Below are 19,018 nucleotides of genomic sequence, written 5' to 3' on the forward strand. Positions count from 1 at the left end.
AACAGTACCTGACCTGACCATGACGTGGATTAACAATGACAAGACATGGATTAACAAGTTTGGTGTGGAGGAACTTGAGTTGCCGACAAAGAACTATGACCTCAACCCTACTGATTACCATTTGGATGAATTGGAACTCTGAGCCAGGTCTTCCTGTTAAACTACAGTACCTGACCTGGCCATAAAGACATGGATTAACAAGTTTGGCATGGAGGAACTTGAGTTGCCGACACAGAGCCATGATTTCATTCTATCTGAATACCATTTGGATTAACTGGAACTCTGAGTCGGTTCTTCCCATTACACAACAGTACCTGACCTGACTGTAAAGCCTTGGATTGACCAATTTGGTTTGGAGGAACGCCAGTGGCTAATACAGAGCCCTGACCCCAACCCTACTGAACATCATTTGGATGAATTGGAAATTTGACCAGGTCTTACCATTACACAACAGTACCTGACCTGACCTTGACGTGGATTAACAATGACAAGACAGGGATTAACAAGTTTTGTGTGGAGAAACTTGAGTTGCTGACAAAGAACTATGACCTCAACCCTACTGAATAAAATTTGGATGAATTGGAACTCTGAGCCAGGTCTTCCCATTACACAACAGTACCTGACCTGATCATAAAGACATGGAGACCATAAAGACATGGATTAATAAGTTAGATGTAGAGAAACTTTAGTTTCTAACACAGAGCCATGACCTCAACCCTTCTGATTACCATTTGGATGAATTGGAACTCTGATCCAGGTCTTCCCGTTACACTACAGTACCTGACCCAATAATAAAGACATGGATTAACAAGTTTGGTATGAAAGAACTTGAATTGCTAACACAGAGCCATGCTCTCAACCCTACTGATTTCCATTTGGATGAATTGGAACTCCAAGCCAGGTCATCCCATTACATATCAGTACCTGACCTGAACAAAAAGTTATGGATTGACCAGTTTGGTGTGGAAGAACTCAAGTTTGGTATGAAGGAACTTGAGTTGCCAACACAGAGCCATTATTTCATTCTTACTGAATACCGTTTGGATTAACTGGAACTCTGAGCTAGGTTTTCCCAGCAGGGGGGCCGGGCAAACTCCACAGAGTACTAATTAATGTAGAAAAAATAAATAAAAAAACCTCTACAGCCCTGACTGAACATCGTTATCTGTCACAAGTACCCACAGCGATGCGCACCCCAGCACCCCCCTGTTTTTGAGATTTTTTTTCTGATACGTCGATACCTGCAGTGTTCGGTTCATGCAGGAAGGGACTATTTTTTCTATTTCGGGCACTGAAGAATATCTCTTCTCTCCCGCTCCTCATGTTGGCCAGCGTGTCCTTCCCTGGCGCTGCGGAGTGATTCCTCTCCCTCCGCTCTTGGTGCTCTGCTCTGTTCTTCACTCGGCTGAGAGAATAAGCAGTAAAACAGACGAGCGGTGGCTTCGGCAGAAGAAAAAAAGAAGTGGCATCTCTGACTGTTTGTTTGTGAGTGTGACACAGACTGACACTCCAGTGAGTCCAGGCAGCAGCACTGCAGGATCAGGCAGGAAGTGACTCCTGGGGCCCGGCTAACAGGTGTGTGCTTGCTTGGGGGGTGTTGGATTCAAGATCTATACAGCATCTATACATTATGGTATTGGCGGCATGGGTGGCACTGTTTTCAGGTAGCACATGCGTTATAGGCCATAACGCATATGCTACCTGCAGACAGTGCCACCCATGCCGCCAATGCCATATTGTGCTGCAGACAGTGCCACCCATGACGCTAATGTCATAACACATGTGCTACATGCAGAGACAGTGCCACCCATGCTGCCAATAGCATTATGCCATTGGCAGCATTGTCTGCAGCACAATATGGCATTGGTGGCATGGGTGGCACTGTCTGCAGCACAATATGGCATTATGGCATAATATGGCATAAAAACGCCTGTTTTTTCGGGAGCAGTGGATTTAATAATGCTAAAAGTGAAACAATAAAAGTGAAATTTTCCTTTAAATTTCGTACCTAGGGGGGGGGGTGTAAAGTTAGCATGTGAAATAGCGCATGTTTCCAGTACATAGAACTGTCCCTGCACAAAGTGTAATTTCTGAAAGGAAAAAAAGTATTTTAAAACCGGACTTATAATGAATTGTCGGCTCTGGCAATTCAGAGAGAATTCATTCATAAAAAATAAAAAAAATAGCGTGGGGGTCCCCCTAAATTCCATTACCAGGCCCTTCAGGTCTGGAATGGATATTAAGGGGAATCCCGCCGTCAATTTAAAGAAAAAAATGATGTGGGGTTCCCCCCAAATATCCATTCCAGACCCTTCAGGTCTGGTTTGGATTTTAAGGGGAACTCCACCCCTAATTAAAAAAAATGGCGTGGAGTTCCCCCAAAAATTCACACCAGACCCCTTATCTGAGCACGTTAACCTGGCCGGCCGCAGAAAAGAGGGGGGGACAGAGTGCGGCCCTCCCCTCTCCTGAACCATACCAGGCCACATGCCCTCAACATGGGGAGGATGTCCCCATGTTGATGGGGACAAGGGCCTCATCCCCACAACCCTTGCCCAGTGGTTGTGGGGGTCTGCGGGCGGGGGGCTTATCAGAATGTGGAAGACCCCTTTAACAAAGCGGACCCCCAGATCCTGCCCCCCCCCCTATGTGAATTGGTAATGGGGTACCCCTACCATTTCACGAAGGAAGTGTAAATAGTTGGAAAAAACACACACACACACCGTAGAAAAAATCCAGCGGTGATAATCCACTCTCGGTCCCGGCTTCCTGCTCCAACGTTGTCTGTATCCAGCGACGGGTCCGGGTGATCTCTGGTCCAGCGATGAGAAGATCCATCCATCCAGAGCGCAGCTAAATGGGCCGAATTCCCACTGACACACTCGAAATTGTAGCTGAAAGCCTTCTCAGAAGAGCAGAGATTCCTTTGCCTCAAAGAAAAGGTCAACTTCATAATAATGGCCATGGTTTTGGAATGGGATGCCCACCAAGCCCATATTGGTGTGATGGTCAGGTGTCCACAAACCCTATACTGTACATACCCCAATATATAATGGTAAAACTGTACTTTAAATACAGACAGACAAAAAAAAGTACAGGGAACAACGTGGAAAAAAAAAAGATCAAATTTTAACGACCGATGTGTGCGTGCAGGTTTCCTTTCTACGTAATTTTCCTGCTTTCGGTTATGCTTAGTCATTGGATGCGTAAGTCAGGTAATTTTAATTTTCGGGGTTTAAACCTTTTCTCTTATATTAAAATTAAAAACGAGTTTTGAGAAACAGTGGGGAGAAACCATTCAGGGAAAAGATGCTTTGATTTCTTCCTAGCAGACAGAAGATCTGGTGTAGATAACATGCAGTGTGTGGGAGTTTATATGATGAGACTAGAATAGCTGCTGTATGTATTGCAAAACAGTTCCTGCAACTCAGAAAACTTTCAGAAGCTGAAAATGATGGAACCACAAGATCTTGCTACCCGTGAGCTGCGTGCCATTAAAAAAACCTTGTGCTATATCAGCAGCACCGCCTGTGCTCTCTGTCTAGTCTGTACAGCAACCACACTGGTGCTTTTACTGAGCGACCGAATGGTAAGTGTCCTCCTTTCTCAGCTCATGTCCTTCTATTAGTTTCTGTATTTGCACAGTTTGATGGAGGTCTCAAGGTGACTTCAATCACCTGTTCTCAACCGGTAGGGGACCCATACCCAGGGGAGCCCTCCTGATAGGGCCATGTGGCTCCTACTGTATACACAGATCTTTACGGTTTGGAAACTAAGCAAATATTTGAACTCATTTGTAGTTGTCTACAATCATGATGGGTTGTTCAGAAGACAATTATACACAATAAGAGGTATCCGTAATAAATTGACCTACTCAAAAAAAAGTACCCAGAAAGAAAGAAAAGAGCTTCTTCCAATAGCGCCAAGGGGCAGGTCGTGTTCAAAAGGGGCACCATTCACTCATAATAGATAGGTAGATAGATAGATAGATAGATAGATAGATAGATAGATAGATAGATAGATAGATAGATAGAAATCCCTGGTACCCAATACAAGACCGGCGGGCTTGGCACCAATGCTGAGGGTTATTATTACAGCCTCTGACATCAATGTTGGGGGTCATTGCGTCCACTGATACCATGTCTGGGGGTTATTAGTGCATCTACAGACACCAATGTTGGGAGTTATTTTTGCGTTCACCGATACCAATGTTGGGGTTAATTTTGCGTTCAATGACACCAATCTTGCGGGTTTTTATTGTGTTCACTGATACCGTTGTTGGGGGTTGTTATTGCGTTCGCTAATACCAATGTTGGGGTTAATTTTGCGTTCAATGACACCAATCTTGCGGGTTATTATTGTGTTCACTGATACCAATGTTAGGAGTTATCATTACATTCACTGACGCCAATGTTGGGGGTTATCATTGCATCCTCCTCTGACAACAGTGGGGTGGATTCAGTAACGACTTGCGCCCTCTTACGGAGGCGCAGCGTACCGTTTTAACGCTGCGCCTCCGTAATTTACGTGCGCTACGCTTCATTCATGAAGTAGTAGCTACGTAATTTGCGCGGGCGCTCCTTAAAAATGCCCGGCGTAAGGGCGCGTAATTTAAATGATCCCGTAGGGGGCGTGGATCATTTAAATTAGGCGCGTTCCCGCGCCGAACGTAGTGTGCATGCTCCGTCGGGAAACTTTCCCGACGTGCATTGCGGCAAATGATGTCGCAAGGACGTCATTTGCTTCAACGTGAACGTAAATGGCGTCCAGCGCCATTCACGATTCACTTACACAAATTACGTAATTTTCAAACATCGCGACGCGGGAACGACGGGTATACTTAGCATTGGCTGCCCCTGCTAATAGCAGGAGCAGCCTTACGCGGAACCCGACGAACGTAAACGACGTAAACTGCATACGTAGGGCGCGCGTACGGTTGTGAATCGGCGTTAGTATGCAATTTACATACTCTACGCTGACCACTACGGGAACGTCACCTAGCGGCCATCGTAAGAATTCAGCCTACGATACGACGGCATAAGAGCCTTATGCCACGCATATCTTAGGCTGCAGTCGGCGTATCGAGGTTCCTGAATCAGGAGCAGTCGATACGCCGGCGCAATTAAGCAATTGCGCTGCTTAACTATGGTTACGCAGACGCAATTGCTTGTTGAATCTAGGCCAATGTTGGGAATTATTACTTTGTTCAATGACACAATTTTTGGTGGTTAATATTGCGTTCACTGATACCAATGTTGGGGTCAATTTTGCGTTCAATGAAACCGATGCTGGGGGTTATTATTGCGTTCGCTGGCACCAATATTGGGGGTTATTATTGCGTTCTCTGATACCAATGTTAGGAGTTATTGTTACAGTCGCTGACACCAATGTTGGGGGTTATTATTGTGTTCACTGATACCAATGTTGGGGTCAATTTTGGGTTCAATGAAACTGATGTTGGGGGTTAATATTGCATTCGTTGGCACCAATATTGGGGGTTATTATTGCATCCTCTGACAACAATGAGCCAGATTCACAGACAGCGGCGTATCTCTGTGCGGGCGTAGCGCAGCTCATATGCGCTACGCCGACGTAACATAGAGAGGCAAGACCAGTATTCACAAAGCACTTGCTCCCTAAGTTACGGCGGCGTAGCGTAAATGGGCCGGCGTAAGCGCGCCTAATTCAAATTAGGAAGGTAGTGGGCGTGTTGTATTAAAATTAGCTGTGACCCCTTGTAAATGAATTCCCGAACGAACGGCGCATGCTCAGAATCACGTCGTATTTACGCCCTAAGATACGACGGCTCAATGGCAACGACGTGAACGTAACATACGCCCAGCCCCATTCACGTACGACTTACGTGAACAACGTAAAATCCGACGGCTGTTCCATCGTCCATACCTTTGCATTGATATAGTAAGTAAGTAGCTCAGTGAAAGGACTCAAGAGAGTAAGAAAATAGAATGGGCGACACACACACATGACATTGACTCTCACAGTGACACTGACAGCAGTGTGCAGTAGCGCAGATGATGATGACACCTCACCGACATGACACGCCCCCTCCTGAGTCACAGCGACAGTCTCTCTCCATTCCAGGGGGTCCCTTAAGTCCGTTCCAGTCCAAACAGCACTAACAGTCCCGCTCCTGGCTTTCCTTACTCCTGTCCCGCAGACCCACACACATGGCTCCAGTGGCTCCGCTCCCTTGTATCATGACATCACACTACACACGCAGGTACCGCCTCCGCCAGACCCGGGCCCCCCTTGCCCGCACCACCCGAGCACACTGTAGCAGACACGCAAATGGTCTCGGCTGGCCCTGGGCTGGGAACTGCACATTTCCGAGCCGAGCACCACAACCTTTTCCTGTCACTGGCATTTACTGGCCGGAGAAAAGTGCCTGTTTTTTACTGGTTGCCAGTAAAAATACTGGGGTAGATTCAGGTAGCTACGCTATAATTTACGGCGGCGCAGCGTAGTGTATTTACGCTACGCCTCCGCAACTTACAGGAGCAAGTGCAGTATTCACAAAGCACTTGCTCCGTAAGTCGCGGCGGCGTAGCGTAAATGGGGCCGGCGTAAGCCCGCGTAACTGAAATGTGGAAGGGGGGGGCGTGTTTTATGGTAATATGTGATGACCTGACGTGATTGACGTCATTTACGAACGGCGCATGCGCCATCCGTGTACATATCCCAGTGTGCATTGCTTCCAAGTACGGCGTAACGACATATTGGTTTCGACGTGAACGTAAATTACGTCCAGCCCTATTCGCGAACGACTTACGCAAACGACGTAAATCATTCAAATTTCGAAGCGGGAACGACGTCCATACTTAACATTGGCTGCGCCTCCTAATAGCAGGAGCAGCCTTACGCCGAAAAAGCCTTAACGCGAACGACGTAAAAAACGAACGCCGGGCGCACGTACGTTTGTGAATCGGCGTATCTAGGAAATTAGCATATTCTACGCCGACAACAACGGAAGCGCCCCTAGCGGCCAAAGTTATATTGCACACAATTCTACGCCGCCGCAATCAAGTTACGTCGGTGGAGGAAGCCTATTTTTTCAGCGTAACTGCCTTTGTGAATCGGTGTAACGCTACGCGGGCGCGGAATTCAAATTAGGGCGGCGTATCTGGAGATACGCCGCCGCAAAAGGTATGTGAATCTACCCCACTGACGGTTGGCAACACTGATCAACCCCCCTCCCCCCTGTATTGTCACTGATCCCAGGATTCCTAGGAGTTTTCGGTCTTATGATGGGTCCCCTCACCTCCCTAGTCCACGGTGTGCAGGCAGTGAGAAGATGATGTGCTGTAACCTTTAGCAACCAATCAGTGAGCAGTAATATTGTGCATTAACCTCTTGCAACCAATTAGTGAGTGGTATAGATGTCCAGTAACCTCTAGCAATCAATATCTGAGCAGTATTGATGTACAGTAATCTCTAGCAACCAATACATCATGTGCTGTAACCTCTAGAAAATAAACAGTGATCCATAATGTGTGCTGTAACCTCTAGCAGCCAGTCAGGGAGCGGTAATGATACAATGTTTTATTTGTAGTGTGGTTTTATAATTTTGTTATTTGGTGTTAATGGCTCTTATTGGTCATTTTGTTGTGTTTTTGCATCTTGTTGAGTTTATTGTTGTAAACATGTGTTGTCTTTGTTAAGTGTGCCTGTGCCGTAACAATTTCCTAATTTCCCTTTGGGATTAATAACGTCATCTGTGTTCTGTAAAATGTCAATGGGAGGAATAGTGCCCCATCCTGGTATCAGTGGGAGGAATAGTGTCCCATCATTGGTATCAGTGGGAGGAATAGTGCCTCATCATTGGTGTCAGTGGGAGGAATAGTGTCCCATCATTGGTATCCGTGGAAGTAATAGTGTCCCATCATTGGTATCAGTGAGAGAAATAGTGTCCCATCATTGGTATCAGTGAGAGGAATAGTGTCCCATCACTGGTGTCAGTGGGAGGAATAGTGTCCTATCATTGGTATCAATAGGAAAAATAGTGTCTCATCATTGGTATCCGTGGAAGTAATAGTGTCCCATCATTGGTATCAGTGAGAGAAATAGTGCCCCATCATTGGTATCAGTGGGAGGAATAGTGTCCCATCATTGGTATCAGTGGGAGGAATAGTGCCCCAACATTGGTATCAGTGGGAGGAATAGTGTCCCATCATTGGTATCAGTGGGAGGAATAGTGCCCCAACATTGGTATCAGTGAGAGAAATAGTGCCCCATCATTGGTATCAGTGGGAGGAATAGTGCCCCATCATTGGTATCAGTGGGAGGAATAGTGTCCCATCATTGGTATCAATTGGAGGAATAGTGTCCCATCATTGGTGTCAGTGGGAGGAATAGTGTCCCATCATTGGTATCATTGTAAAGAAAAGTGTCCCATCATTGGTATCATTGTGAAGAAAAGTGTCCCATCATTGGTGTCAGTGGGAGGAATAGTGTCCCATCGTTGGTGTCAGTGAGGGGAATAGTGTCCCATCATTGGTATCAGTGGGAGGAATAGTGCCCCATCCATAGTTGCCAACATTTTTTAAAAATTTCCAGGGACACTTTGCAGCACAGCTATTAATTAATTACCACACTGACTTCTCCGAAGCTCCACCCACTCCGCATAATCTTCGCCTGGCGAAGATAATGCGTAGTGGGTGGAGCTTCGGGGAAGTCAGTGTGGTAATTAATCAATAGCTGTGCTGCAAAGTGTCCCTGGACAAATGTTGGCAACTATGCCCCATCATTCGTATCAGTGAGAGGAATAGTGTCCCATCGTTGGTGGTGTCAGTGGGGGGAATAGTGTCCCATCATTGGTGTCAGTGGGAGGAATAGTGTCCCATCGTTGGTGTCAGTGGGAAGAATAGTGTCCCATCATTGGTATCAATTGGAGGAATACTGTACCATCATTGGTATCAGTGGGAGGAATAGTGCCCCATCATTGGTATCAGTGGGAGGAATAGTGTCTCATCATTGGTATCAGTGGGAGGAATAGTGTCCCATCATTGGTGTCAGTGGGAAGAACAGTGTCCCATCATTGGTATCAGTGGGAGGAATAGTGTCCCATCATTGGTATCAGTGGGAAGAATAGTGTCCCATCATTGGTGTCAGTGGGAGGAATAGTGTCCCATCATTGGTGTCAGTGGGAGGAATAGTGCCCCATCGTTGGTATCAATTGGAAAAATAGTGTCTCATCATTGGTATCCGTGGAAGTAATAGTGTCCCATCATTGGTATCAGTGGGAGGAATAATGTCCCATCATTGGTATCAATTGGAGGAATACTGTACCATCATTGGTGTCAGCGGAAGGAATAGTGTCCCATCATTGGTGTCAGTAGGAGGAATAGTGTCCCATCATTGGTATCAGTGGGAGGAATAGTGTCCCATCATTGGTATCAGTGGGAGGAATAGTGTCCCATCATTGGTATCAGTGGGAGGAATAGTGTCCCATCATTGGTGTCAGTGGGAGAAATAGTGTCCCATCATTGGTATCAGTGGGAGGAATAGTGCCCCATCATTCGTATCAGTGGGAGGAATAGTGTCCCATCATTGGTATCAGTGGGAGGAATAGTGCCCCATCATTGGTATCAGTGGGAAGAATAGTGCCCCATCGTTGGTATCAATTGGAAAAATAGTGTCTCATCATTGGTATTAGTGGGAGGAATAGTGTCCCATCATTGGTATCAGTGGGAGGAATAGTGTCTCATCATTGGTGTCAGTGGGAGGAATAGTGCCCCATCATTGGTGTCAGTGGGAGGAATAGTGCCAAATTATCCGTGCTAGTCGGAGGAATAGTGTCCAATCATTGGTGTCAGTGGGAGGAATAGTGCCCCATCATTGGTGTCAGTGGAAGGAATAGTGCCCCATCATTGGTGTCAGTGGAAGGAATAGTGCCCCATCATTGGTGTCAGTGGGAGGAATAGTGCCCAATTTTCCGTGCTAGTCGGAGGAATAGTGTCCAATCATTGGTGTCAGTGGGAGGAATAGTGCCCCATCATTGGTGTCAGTGGGAGGAATAGTGCCCCATCATTGGTGTCAGTGGGAGGAATAGTGGCCCATCATTGGTGTCAGTGGGAGGAATAGTGCCCAATTTTCCGTGCTAGTCGGAGGAATAGTGTCCCATCATTGGTGTCAGTGGGAGGAATAGTGCCCCATCATTGGTTTCAGTGGGAGGAATAGTGTCCCATCATTGGTGTCAGTGGGAGGAATAGTGCCCCATCATTGGTTCCAGTGGGAGGAATAGTGGCCCATCATTGGTTTCAGTGGGAGGAATAGTGGCCCATCATTGGTGTCAGTGGGAGGAATAGTGCCCCATCATTGGTATCAGTGGAAGGGATAGTGCCCCATCATTGGTGTCAGTGGAAGGAATTGTGCCCCATCATTGGTGTCAGTGGGAGGAATAGTGCCCCATCATTGGTGTCAGTGGAAGGAATAGTGTCACGTCATTGGTGTCAGTGGGAGGAATAGTGTCCCATCATTGGTATCAGTGGGAGGAATAGTGTCCCATCATTGGTATCAGTGGGAGGAATAGTGTCTCATCATTGGTATGAGTGGGAGGAATAGTGTCCCATCATTGGTGTCAGTGGGAGGAATAGTGTCCAATCATTGGTATCAGTGGGAGGAATAGTGTCCCATCATTGGTGTCAGTGGAAGGAATAGTGGCCCATCATTGGTGTCAGTGGGAGAAATAGTGTCCCATCATTGGTGTCAGTGGGAGGAATAGTGCCCAATTATCCATGCTAGTTGGAGGAATACTGTCCAATCATTGGTGTCAGTGGGAGGAATAGTGCCCCACCCACCATTGGAGCACAGGTGTGTGAGGAGGAAGGTGTGTCTGGAGCTGCTGTGTGAGAAGGGAGTTGCCTGGAAATCTATCCCAGCTCTCCTGGCCCCTTTCTGGGGAAGCCATGGAGGGCAGTGGGGCCTCCCCTGCTGGAGGCTCTCAGCCATCTCCTGGGCCATCTGCTGGCATGTCTGCCCCTCTACAAGCCTCAGCTGGTGATCTCTCTGCCCCTGGTGTGGATGAAGGCTCGGAGGCCATTCGGGAGCGAGTGGTGGCCGGGATAAAAGTCCTAAACCGGGAGAGGGATAAGCTGTACAAGCTACGTGCGGAGCTGAAGCGCCTGCGAAGGCAACGTGAAGGCTTACATAGCCAGAAACGCGGATCCATGGATCCAGAGATCCAATTGGCCAAGGTCCGTGTGGACCACCAGGAGACCATCGTGGCCATAATGGAGGGAAGGGATGGTCCTTTCAAGGAAAAGTTCTGCAACGACAAGAGGTTTGCAAAGGTGACAAAGATGGAGGTGGAGGAGGAGGAGACCCCCAGTTCTGACCCCCTGCCCCCCCAGGGAGAGGTAAGCACCCCAATGCCTTCCCAGGACTCAGGAGGCATGCTGAGGGTGATCCAGGTAATGGAGTCTCCTGTGCGGGGGGATCAGATGGTTTTCAATGATGAAGATTTTGCAGATGATGTACCTGATAAAGTGAAGCCAGCTAAGCCCCATGTTGTGGATAAGACTGTGTATGTACCATCAATGACTGATAATGTGCCTAATAATAAGACTGCCAGTCCTGTATACAGTAATAATGTGCCTGCTGAGGCTGCAATGCAGCAAGAGATCCATTTAAAAAATGACATTTCTGTGAAGGAACTGCAAGTCCCAGCAGAACCCATTAACCCTCCTGATGCTGAGACCAGAGCTGATTGCCCCACTGCTGCTCTGGACTCCACAGCGCAGCATCAGGCGACGGCCGGTACTGCAATAGAAACTATAATTATACCTGATGGGAATGTGTGTGTGGCTGATAATAATCATCCCAGGTCAGGTGGGATGGACAATGGTCCCATTTCAGGTGGGATGGACAATGGTCCCATTTCAGGTGGGATGGACAATGGTCCCAGTTCAGGTGGGATGGACAATGGTCCCAGTTCAGGTGGGATGGACAATGGTCCCATTTCAGGTGGGATAGACAATACTAACTCTGTTCATGCAGATAAAGTGACTTCAGTGTGGGGTCTTGGCCCTAATAAACCCACTTTCGCTCAGGTGGTACGCTCTGTCCCTGGCAGCTCCGCCCCCAAGCAGGGTTTTCCTCTACGAGCTACCACCTCGAGCCCCCCAGGATATGGTCTTGGGTCTCTGGCTTCTGCTGGGGGCCCAAGACGTAATGTTGTCATCTTGAAATGGGAAGGTGGTGCAATCCCCCCTGCAAGGCGTGCAGTGGTGGATTTAATTCTAGAAATGGGCTTTGGGGTTAACGATCTCTATGCTTTTATTCATGTGTCAGGGACGCGAGAGTATACAGTCAGTTTCACCAAGCCAGAGGGTCTTGACCTGTTCTGGGAACGATATGAGGCCCGGTGCAGGTCAAGACCCGAATGGGAAAGTCTGGCCCCAGTTGCGATTTCGCAGCAGTCAACAGTAAAAAAGATCACTATCATCCTCACCAATGAGAGCGTCCCTGCCAGGGATCTGGAGGTCTGGTTGAGGAACTACGGGGAGGTTTTGACCAAACCCAATAAAATATTAGATGAGCGTAACATCTGGACTGGGGGATGGTCGGTAACAGTCAGGCTGGCCAGGGATGGAAATGTTGTCCGTCACCTGCCCTCCTCGGCTTTCATAGGGAGGGATAGGATGACCGTCTTCTACCCTGGTCAGCCGAAGCTGTGCCACCGCTGTGGAGAGAGGGGGCACCTTAGCTCCTCCTGTTCGGCCTTGATATGCTCAGTGTGTCGGGGTCAGGGTCATATGGCCAAGGACTGCACCCAGAAGATCAGGTGCAACCTGTGCCTGCGACTTGGCCACCCTTATAGCAGATGCCCTGAGGCCTGGCACAATATGGAGAAGGAGGTAGTGGATGAGATGTCAAGGCTGGACAGGATGGAGGGGGAGGCCCCTGGTGTACCATCCTCCGCTGCGGTGACCGACCCCCCTGGTCCTGCTCAGGATCCCTCCCCAGTTTCCTCCCCAGTTTCCTCCCCAGTTCCTGTGACCACCCCTTCTGTGTCTGTAAGTACTCCTTCTGTATCTGTATCTGTGTCCCCCCAGCCTACTGTACCCGCTCCTCTTGTGTCAGAACCTTCCAAGTCTGTGCCCCCTGAGTCAGTTACCCCCCAGAAGTCTATCCCTCCTAAGTCGGATTTACCCCCCCCATCAGGAGTGGTTGCGGGTACTAAAAAGGTCGCTTCAAAGAAAAAAACAAGGGATGAGGGCATCTCTGAGGCTGACCTCAAGTACCTGGAGGAGAGAAGGAAGGTTGGGCGGCGGAAGAAGCAGGCGGTGAGGACGGAACGGGGGCGGGAAGCTCTGGTGCCTGTCTCCACCCGTCGTAGGTCCGCTAGGTGGGACATTTCCTCATCTGGCGCTTCTTCAGAACTGAGCTCTGATTCAGAGATGGAGTTGGAGGCGGCCTCAAGAAAGAGGGAGGCTTCTGGTGATGAGCAGCAGAGGGGAGCTAAGAAGCAATCCACCCAATAACCCAAATGGCGGTTCCCCCTCCGTTAAAAGTGGCGACAATAAATGTTGCCAGCATTAAGTCAGTGAGAGCTCGTTCTATGGCCTTCTTTTTGTTCAGCCAATTAGATGCTGAAATTTTATTTTTGCAAGAGACTAGGCTCACCTCCTTGGCAGATATTCATATGGCCAAGAGAGAGTGGAGGTATGGTCCATCTTACTGGTCTCTTGCGGCCGAGCCTTACGGCGGTGTGGCGGTGTTGTTTAAAACCGGCATGGTAACTGTCCGGCGGGTTATTGAGGTGGAGATTGGGAGATGTATGGTCTTAGACGTCCTTGTGGGAGGGCAGGACCTGCGCCTAATTAATATCTATGGGCCGCACACAAAGTGGGACAGGAAATGCCTTTTTACAAGGATCAAGCCATTTCTTTTTACATCCCGGCAAGTGGTCTTTGGAGGTGACTTTAATACAGTAACTAGGCCCAAGGACAGGAAGGCCTTCAAGGACAGGCTGGGATATGATAGCGTTTTTTTAAATAGTATGGTTAGGGATGCTGGTCTTGTGGATGTGCACATTGCGCACCTCCCGGATGACACCGGGTTCACCTTTCATCGTGGTAATAGTCAGAGTAGGATAGACAGGTTTTTTTTGAAGGAGGCCTCTGCTTTCTCACCCCCAGTGGTGCTGGCAGTAGAGTTCTCTGATCACTGTATGCTATCTGTGGCCCTGAATGCTTCAGACGCCCCTCAGAGAGGAAAGGGCATCTGGAGATTGAATTCGACTCTACTCAAGGAAGAACATGTTAGACAATCCTTTGAGGAATTCTTTCAGGCACAGGTGAGCCTCCTGGATTTTTGTAGCAGCAAGGCTGAGTGGTGGGAGCTGACCAAAAAGAGGATCGCTGGATTCTTCAGGGGCCTAGCCAATAGAACACAGTTTAATAAATACATGACCTACCAACGTTTGCGGAGGAAGCTGGATATTCTTGTCTCGAGAGGAGGAGATCCTGGGGCAATCTCCGAAGTGAAACTCCTTCTCAGGAAGTGTCAATATGACCGGCATGCCTCTTTGGTTCTGGAGAGGGACTATGGGAAGTACCACTCGCCTGACCCTTACCAGAACTGCAAACAAGGTGTAGCTGTTAAAGCGGTCGTTGGCCTTAAGGACAGTACAGGTTCCGTGACAAAGTCCAGGTCAGGGATTCTGGAGGTCGTGAGGTCCTTTTATGCCGACCTTCTTGGAAGGAAAGAGCTTGACCGTGACAAGATGGAAAGCTTTTTGGACTCTACTCCAGGTCTAAATGGTGGAGATGTTCCATTGATGAATTTGACAGAGGAGATCACAGTTGAAGAGGTGATGAGGGCAATTGAACAGCTTGCCATCAAAAAGTCACCCGGACCGGATGGCTTGACGGCTGAGTTTTACAAAGCCTTTAAGTCTATTCTGGCCCCACATTTGGTAGAGGTTTTTAACAGTTGTCTTGCTGAGGGGGTGCTATCCCCTTCCATGAGGCACTCGGCTGTGATTCTTCTGTCAAAGGGTAAAGATCCTTCGATGATTGAGAATTGGCGCCCCATCAGCCTTCTTAATGTCGATAGAAAGATACTGGCGAAGATATTTTTCTGGCGCCTGTCGTCAGTAGCAGAGTCTTTGCTTTCTCGCCATCAGCACTGTTCGGTCCAGGGTAGGAGCACCTTCACAGCGGTGTTAGCTGTCCGGGAGGCCTTGGAGCGGTGCAGGGCTGCAGGCTGGGGAAAGTATTTGCTGACATTGGATCAGGCAAAGGCTTTTGATCGTGTTAACCATGAGTACCTGTGGTTGCTCCTTAGTAAGTACGGTCTGCCGGGTGGTTTTGTTGATTGGCTGAAAGTCTTGTATAAGGGGGCAGAAAGCTTCCCTCTTGTTAATGGTTGGGTTGGGCAGTCCTTTGAGGTTGGCTCCGGGGTGCGCCAGGGCTGTCCCCTGAGTCCCCTGCTCTATGTGTTTGCAATCGACCCCTTCATCAGGAGGCTAGAGAGCGGCATGTTGTGTGGGGTACCAGTGGGGCTCCCGGGTGAGCCGCCATTGAGGGTTGTTGCTTATGCGGACGATGTATCGGTGATTGTCACTGGGACGGATGAGGCGGAGGAGGTGGTCTCTCTGACATCACGGTATTCTGAAGCATCAGGCTCCAAGATCAATCAGGAAAAGAGCGAAGTTTTCTGGATGGGAAAGGAAGGTGAGGGGTTTGATCTCCCGGACACCTTTCCAGTGCCCCGGGAAAGAATTAAGATTCTAGGCATTGAATTTGGACCCGGCGATTATGGCCTCAAAAACTGGGAAGGCAGACTGGAAATTGCCAATGCTAAGGTGGTCAACTGGAAGAGATGGAAGTTATCTATGAGGGAAAGGGTTGATCTGATTAAGACTTACCTGATTCCGATCTTCTTGTATGTCAGCTTTGTCTGCATCTTGCCAGTGTCTCTCTATGCTAGGGTCAGTAGTGTGTTCTTCCAGATGCTGTGGGGGAACAGACTGAACCCCATCAAGAGGAATGTCACCTACCTATCCAGGAGGGAGGGTGGCTTAGGTATGGTCAACCCAGTTCTTTTCTTTTCACTGCTTTTTCTCAAGTTTAACATTGGTAGTATGCTTGCAGTGGAACCTCCTGGATGGGCAGGCATATTTAGATCTTGGTTTAGTCCTTTTCTGCGACTTTGGGAAGAAGGTGGCCAAGTGAAGAATCGCAGGGGTCATCGTGGTCAGCTACCAGCCTATGTAGCTCCGTGCCTGAAGTTACTGCGGCAGTGGCGATTGTCGGCTGAAGATCTCAGATCGGTTCCGAGGAAAGACCTTATGAGTCGAGTCTTGAGCGAAGTCTTTCATGACCCACTGGCCTTAAGGGATTGCCCAGGCCCAGTTTTGAGGGCGGGGTTGAGACTAATTAATTTGGATAGAATACCTCCTAAATTTAGGGATCTGGCCTGGTTGTGCTTCCATGGGAGGCTCTATGTTCGGGGCAATTTGAAATTCCGCAGTGGGGTGGATCGTAGCTGTCCTCGGGAGGAGTGTGCAGGTGAGGAGGAGACTATGGACCATTTTCTGCTTCGTTGCCCTTTTAACATAGAAGTGTACAAACAGGTGGGGCGGGCGCTCGGTGTTCCTTTCCTCTCCAGGCTGGGTTATGCCGAGTGGGTGTACGGAGCATTCAGTACCGGTGGAGGTTTTTGTTTGGATACACTTTTTTTAGTTAGCCTAGTGGTCCGTTATTTCACCTGGAACGCACGGTGTCAGGTCAGCATTCGGCAAAAAATCCTTCCTGTTGAGGTGGTGGTGTATGACATTGTGCATGAGGTGGGGAAGATTCGGGGGCTTGAGAGAGACAAGCGGGGTCAGGTGGCTTGGCTGAAGGCGTGGAGGGGTTTCAAGCCTCCCTGACTGCCAGGAGTCTCTTTCCCGGGTGTGGCTGTCTGTCTCTTATCACCCTAGATTATTATTTTTGATACATTTTTGATAAATGGCTGCGTACATAGGTGACGGGTTGTGCCTCTTAGGCCCTCTCTGCTGCTTTGTGTAAATAGTTTTGTAGTAATGTTTTGGTGGTGGTGTATAGTGTATATATATTGTATATATTCTGAACCTGGATGTGTTTTCTTTGGATTTATGTTTGAAGTTTTGTACTATAGTTTTGTTTTTTACTTTTGTATAAAATTGGTTGCTTGATTCTTTTCAATAAAAGATCAATAGTGCCCCATCATTGGTTTCAGTGGGACCACTGTCGGTGTCAGTAGCAGGAACTATGCCCCACCATTTATTAATTACATTTATTCTCTTTATAGTTGTACTGTTGCACTTAAATACTTCCTGAAGAAGCCAACGTGGCGAAACATGTAGAAGACATAAGTGCATTTGGAATCCAGTACAACACCCATTGTTGACTGTATATCTGTATCTGCAAATAATTATGTATCTATGGTTTTTAACTTTTTTATGAATAAAGTATATGTGTTGTAGACATACCCTTGTTTTTTGCCGGACTTGTATGGCACCTCAAAAATCCCATCCTCTTTCGGTGTACGATTATCAATATTCATAGGGATGAGGTACTGTCCTAATATGCCTTCAACAACAGAGTTGTCATTAATATAATAAGCCTCACTGTTGCTGACAGTGGGGGGGGGGGATGCCCCAAGGGCCATATAAAATCAAGCAAAGGGCCACATCCAGCCCCTGGGCCACAGTTTTGAAGACAGCTGTTATATGGGATCAGCATTGTCACCCTTCATTGCTCTTGATTTAAAGTGGAACTAATACCATTCTCCAAGGTGAGAACTGCTTTACCATCTGGATATAAAGGTATGGGCCCAGATTCTGAAAGGACTTACGACGGCGCAGCGCCATGTACGCCGTCGTAAGTCCTAATCTGAGCCGTCGTATCTATGCGCCTGATTCTTAGAATCAGTTACGCATAGATATCCATTAGATCCGACAGGCGTAAGTCTCTTTCGCCGTCGGATCGTAACTGCATTTTTCCGCTGGCCGCTAGGGGCGTGTAAGCTGATTTACGCGTCAAAATATGTAAATTAGCTAGATATGCGAATTCCCGATTGTACGCGCGGCTGACGCAGTAAAGATACGCCGTTTACGTTAGGCTTTTCCCGGCGTAATGTTGCCCCTGCTATATGAGGCATAACTGCGGCGTACCAATGTTAAGTATGGCCGTCGTTCCCGCGTCAAAATGTGAAAATTTTACGTTGTTTGCGTAAGTCGTCCGTGAATGGGGCTGGACGTCATTTACGTACACGTCGAAACCAATACGTCCTTGCGGCGTACTTTGACGCAAAGCACACTGGGATATTCCACGGACGGCGCATGCGCCGTAAGTGCAAAACGTCAATCACGTCGGGTCACAGCACATTAACATAAAACACGCCCCCCTGTTCAACATTTGAATTAGGCGGCCTTACACCGGCCGAATTACGCTACGCCGCCGCAACTTACGGAGCAAGTGCTTTGAGAATACAGCACTTGCCCGTCTAAGTTGCGGAGGCGTAACGTAAATCGGATACGTTACGCCGCCGCTAGGATACGCCGTTCTACGAGAATCTGGCCCATGGTTTTTAGTGTTATACCTTTTTATTGGTTTTACAATAAAGGTATGTTTTTTTTTTTAATTAGTCAGTGCAAACTCAATGCTTCAAGGTCAATGAACTCCAATGAAAAAGGTTCACCCTTGAAACGCGTTACCCAGGGGGCATGCTTGAGGTTAAGACTGTGTGGTGCCATAAGAGATCAATAGTGAACTATTCCTTACGGATATAAGAACTCTTGCTCTCTTATGGCACCACAGGTCTTACCTTGGATGGATTTTGTACTGTGTTATATGCTGACTTGTCAAGCACCTTTGTGAATGTAGCATATTATCTTACAGTGAAGGTTTATTGATGATATATCACAGGATGCCGGTACATTTTCTATCTGTTTTGTAGTGTTGTGCAGATATTCCTGGAGTCTGGAGAGCGCTGTACAGCCATGGATATCATTATTTACTACAGAGGG

General features: G+C 48.0%; 1 protein-coding gene across 1 annotated transcript in view; it reads left to right on the top strand.

The window, feature by feature from the left end:
* Positions 1-3,414: 3,414 nt before the first annotated feature.
* Positions 3,415-19,018, top strand: part of TNFSF8 (TNF superfamily member 8) — a 72,592-nt gene continuing 56,988 nt past the window's right edge. The window contains exon 1 of the mRNA XM_040325090.1: positions 3,415-3,615. Coding sequence (XP_040181024.1) covers positions 3,452-3,615 — 164 coding nt within the window. The 5' untranslated portion in view covers positions 3,415-3,451. The remainder of the gene's footprint in view (positions 3,616-19,018) is intronic.

Source organism: Rana temporaria, chromosome 9, assembly GCF_905171775.1.
Source record: "Rana temporaria chromosome 9, aRanTem1.1, whole genome shotgun sequence".
NCBI classification, from domain to species: Eukaryota; Metazoa; Chordata; class Amphibia; order Anura; family Ranidae; genus Rana; species Rana temporaria.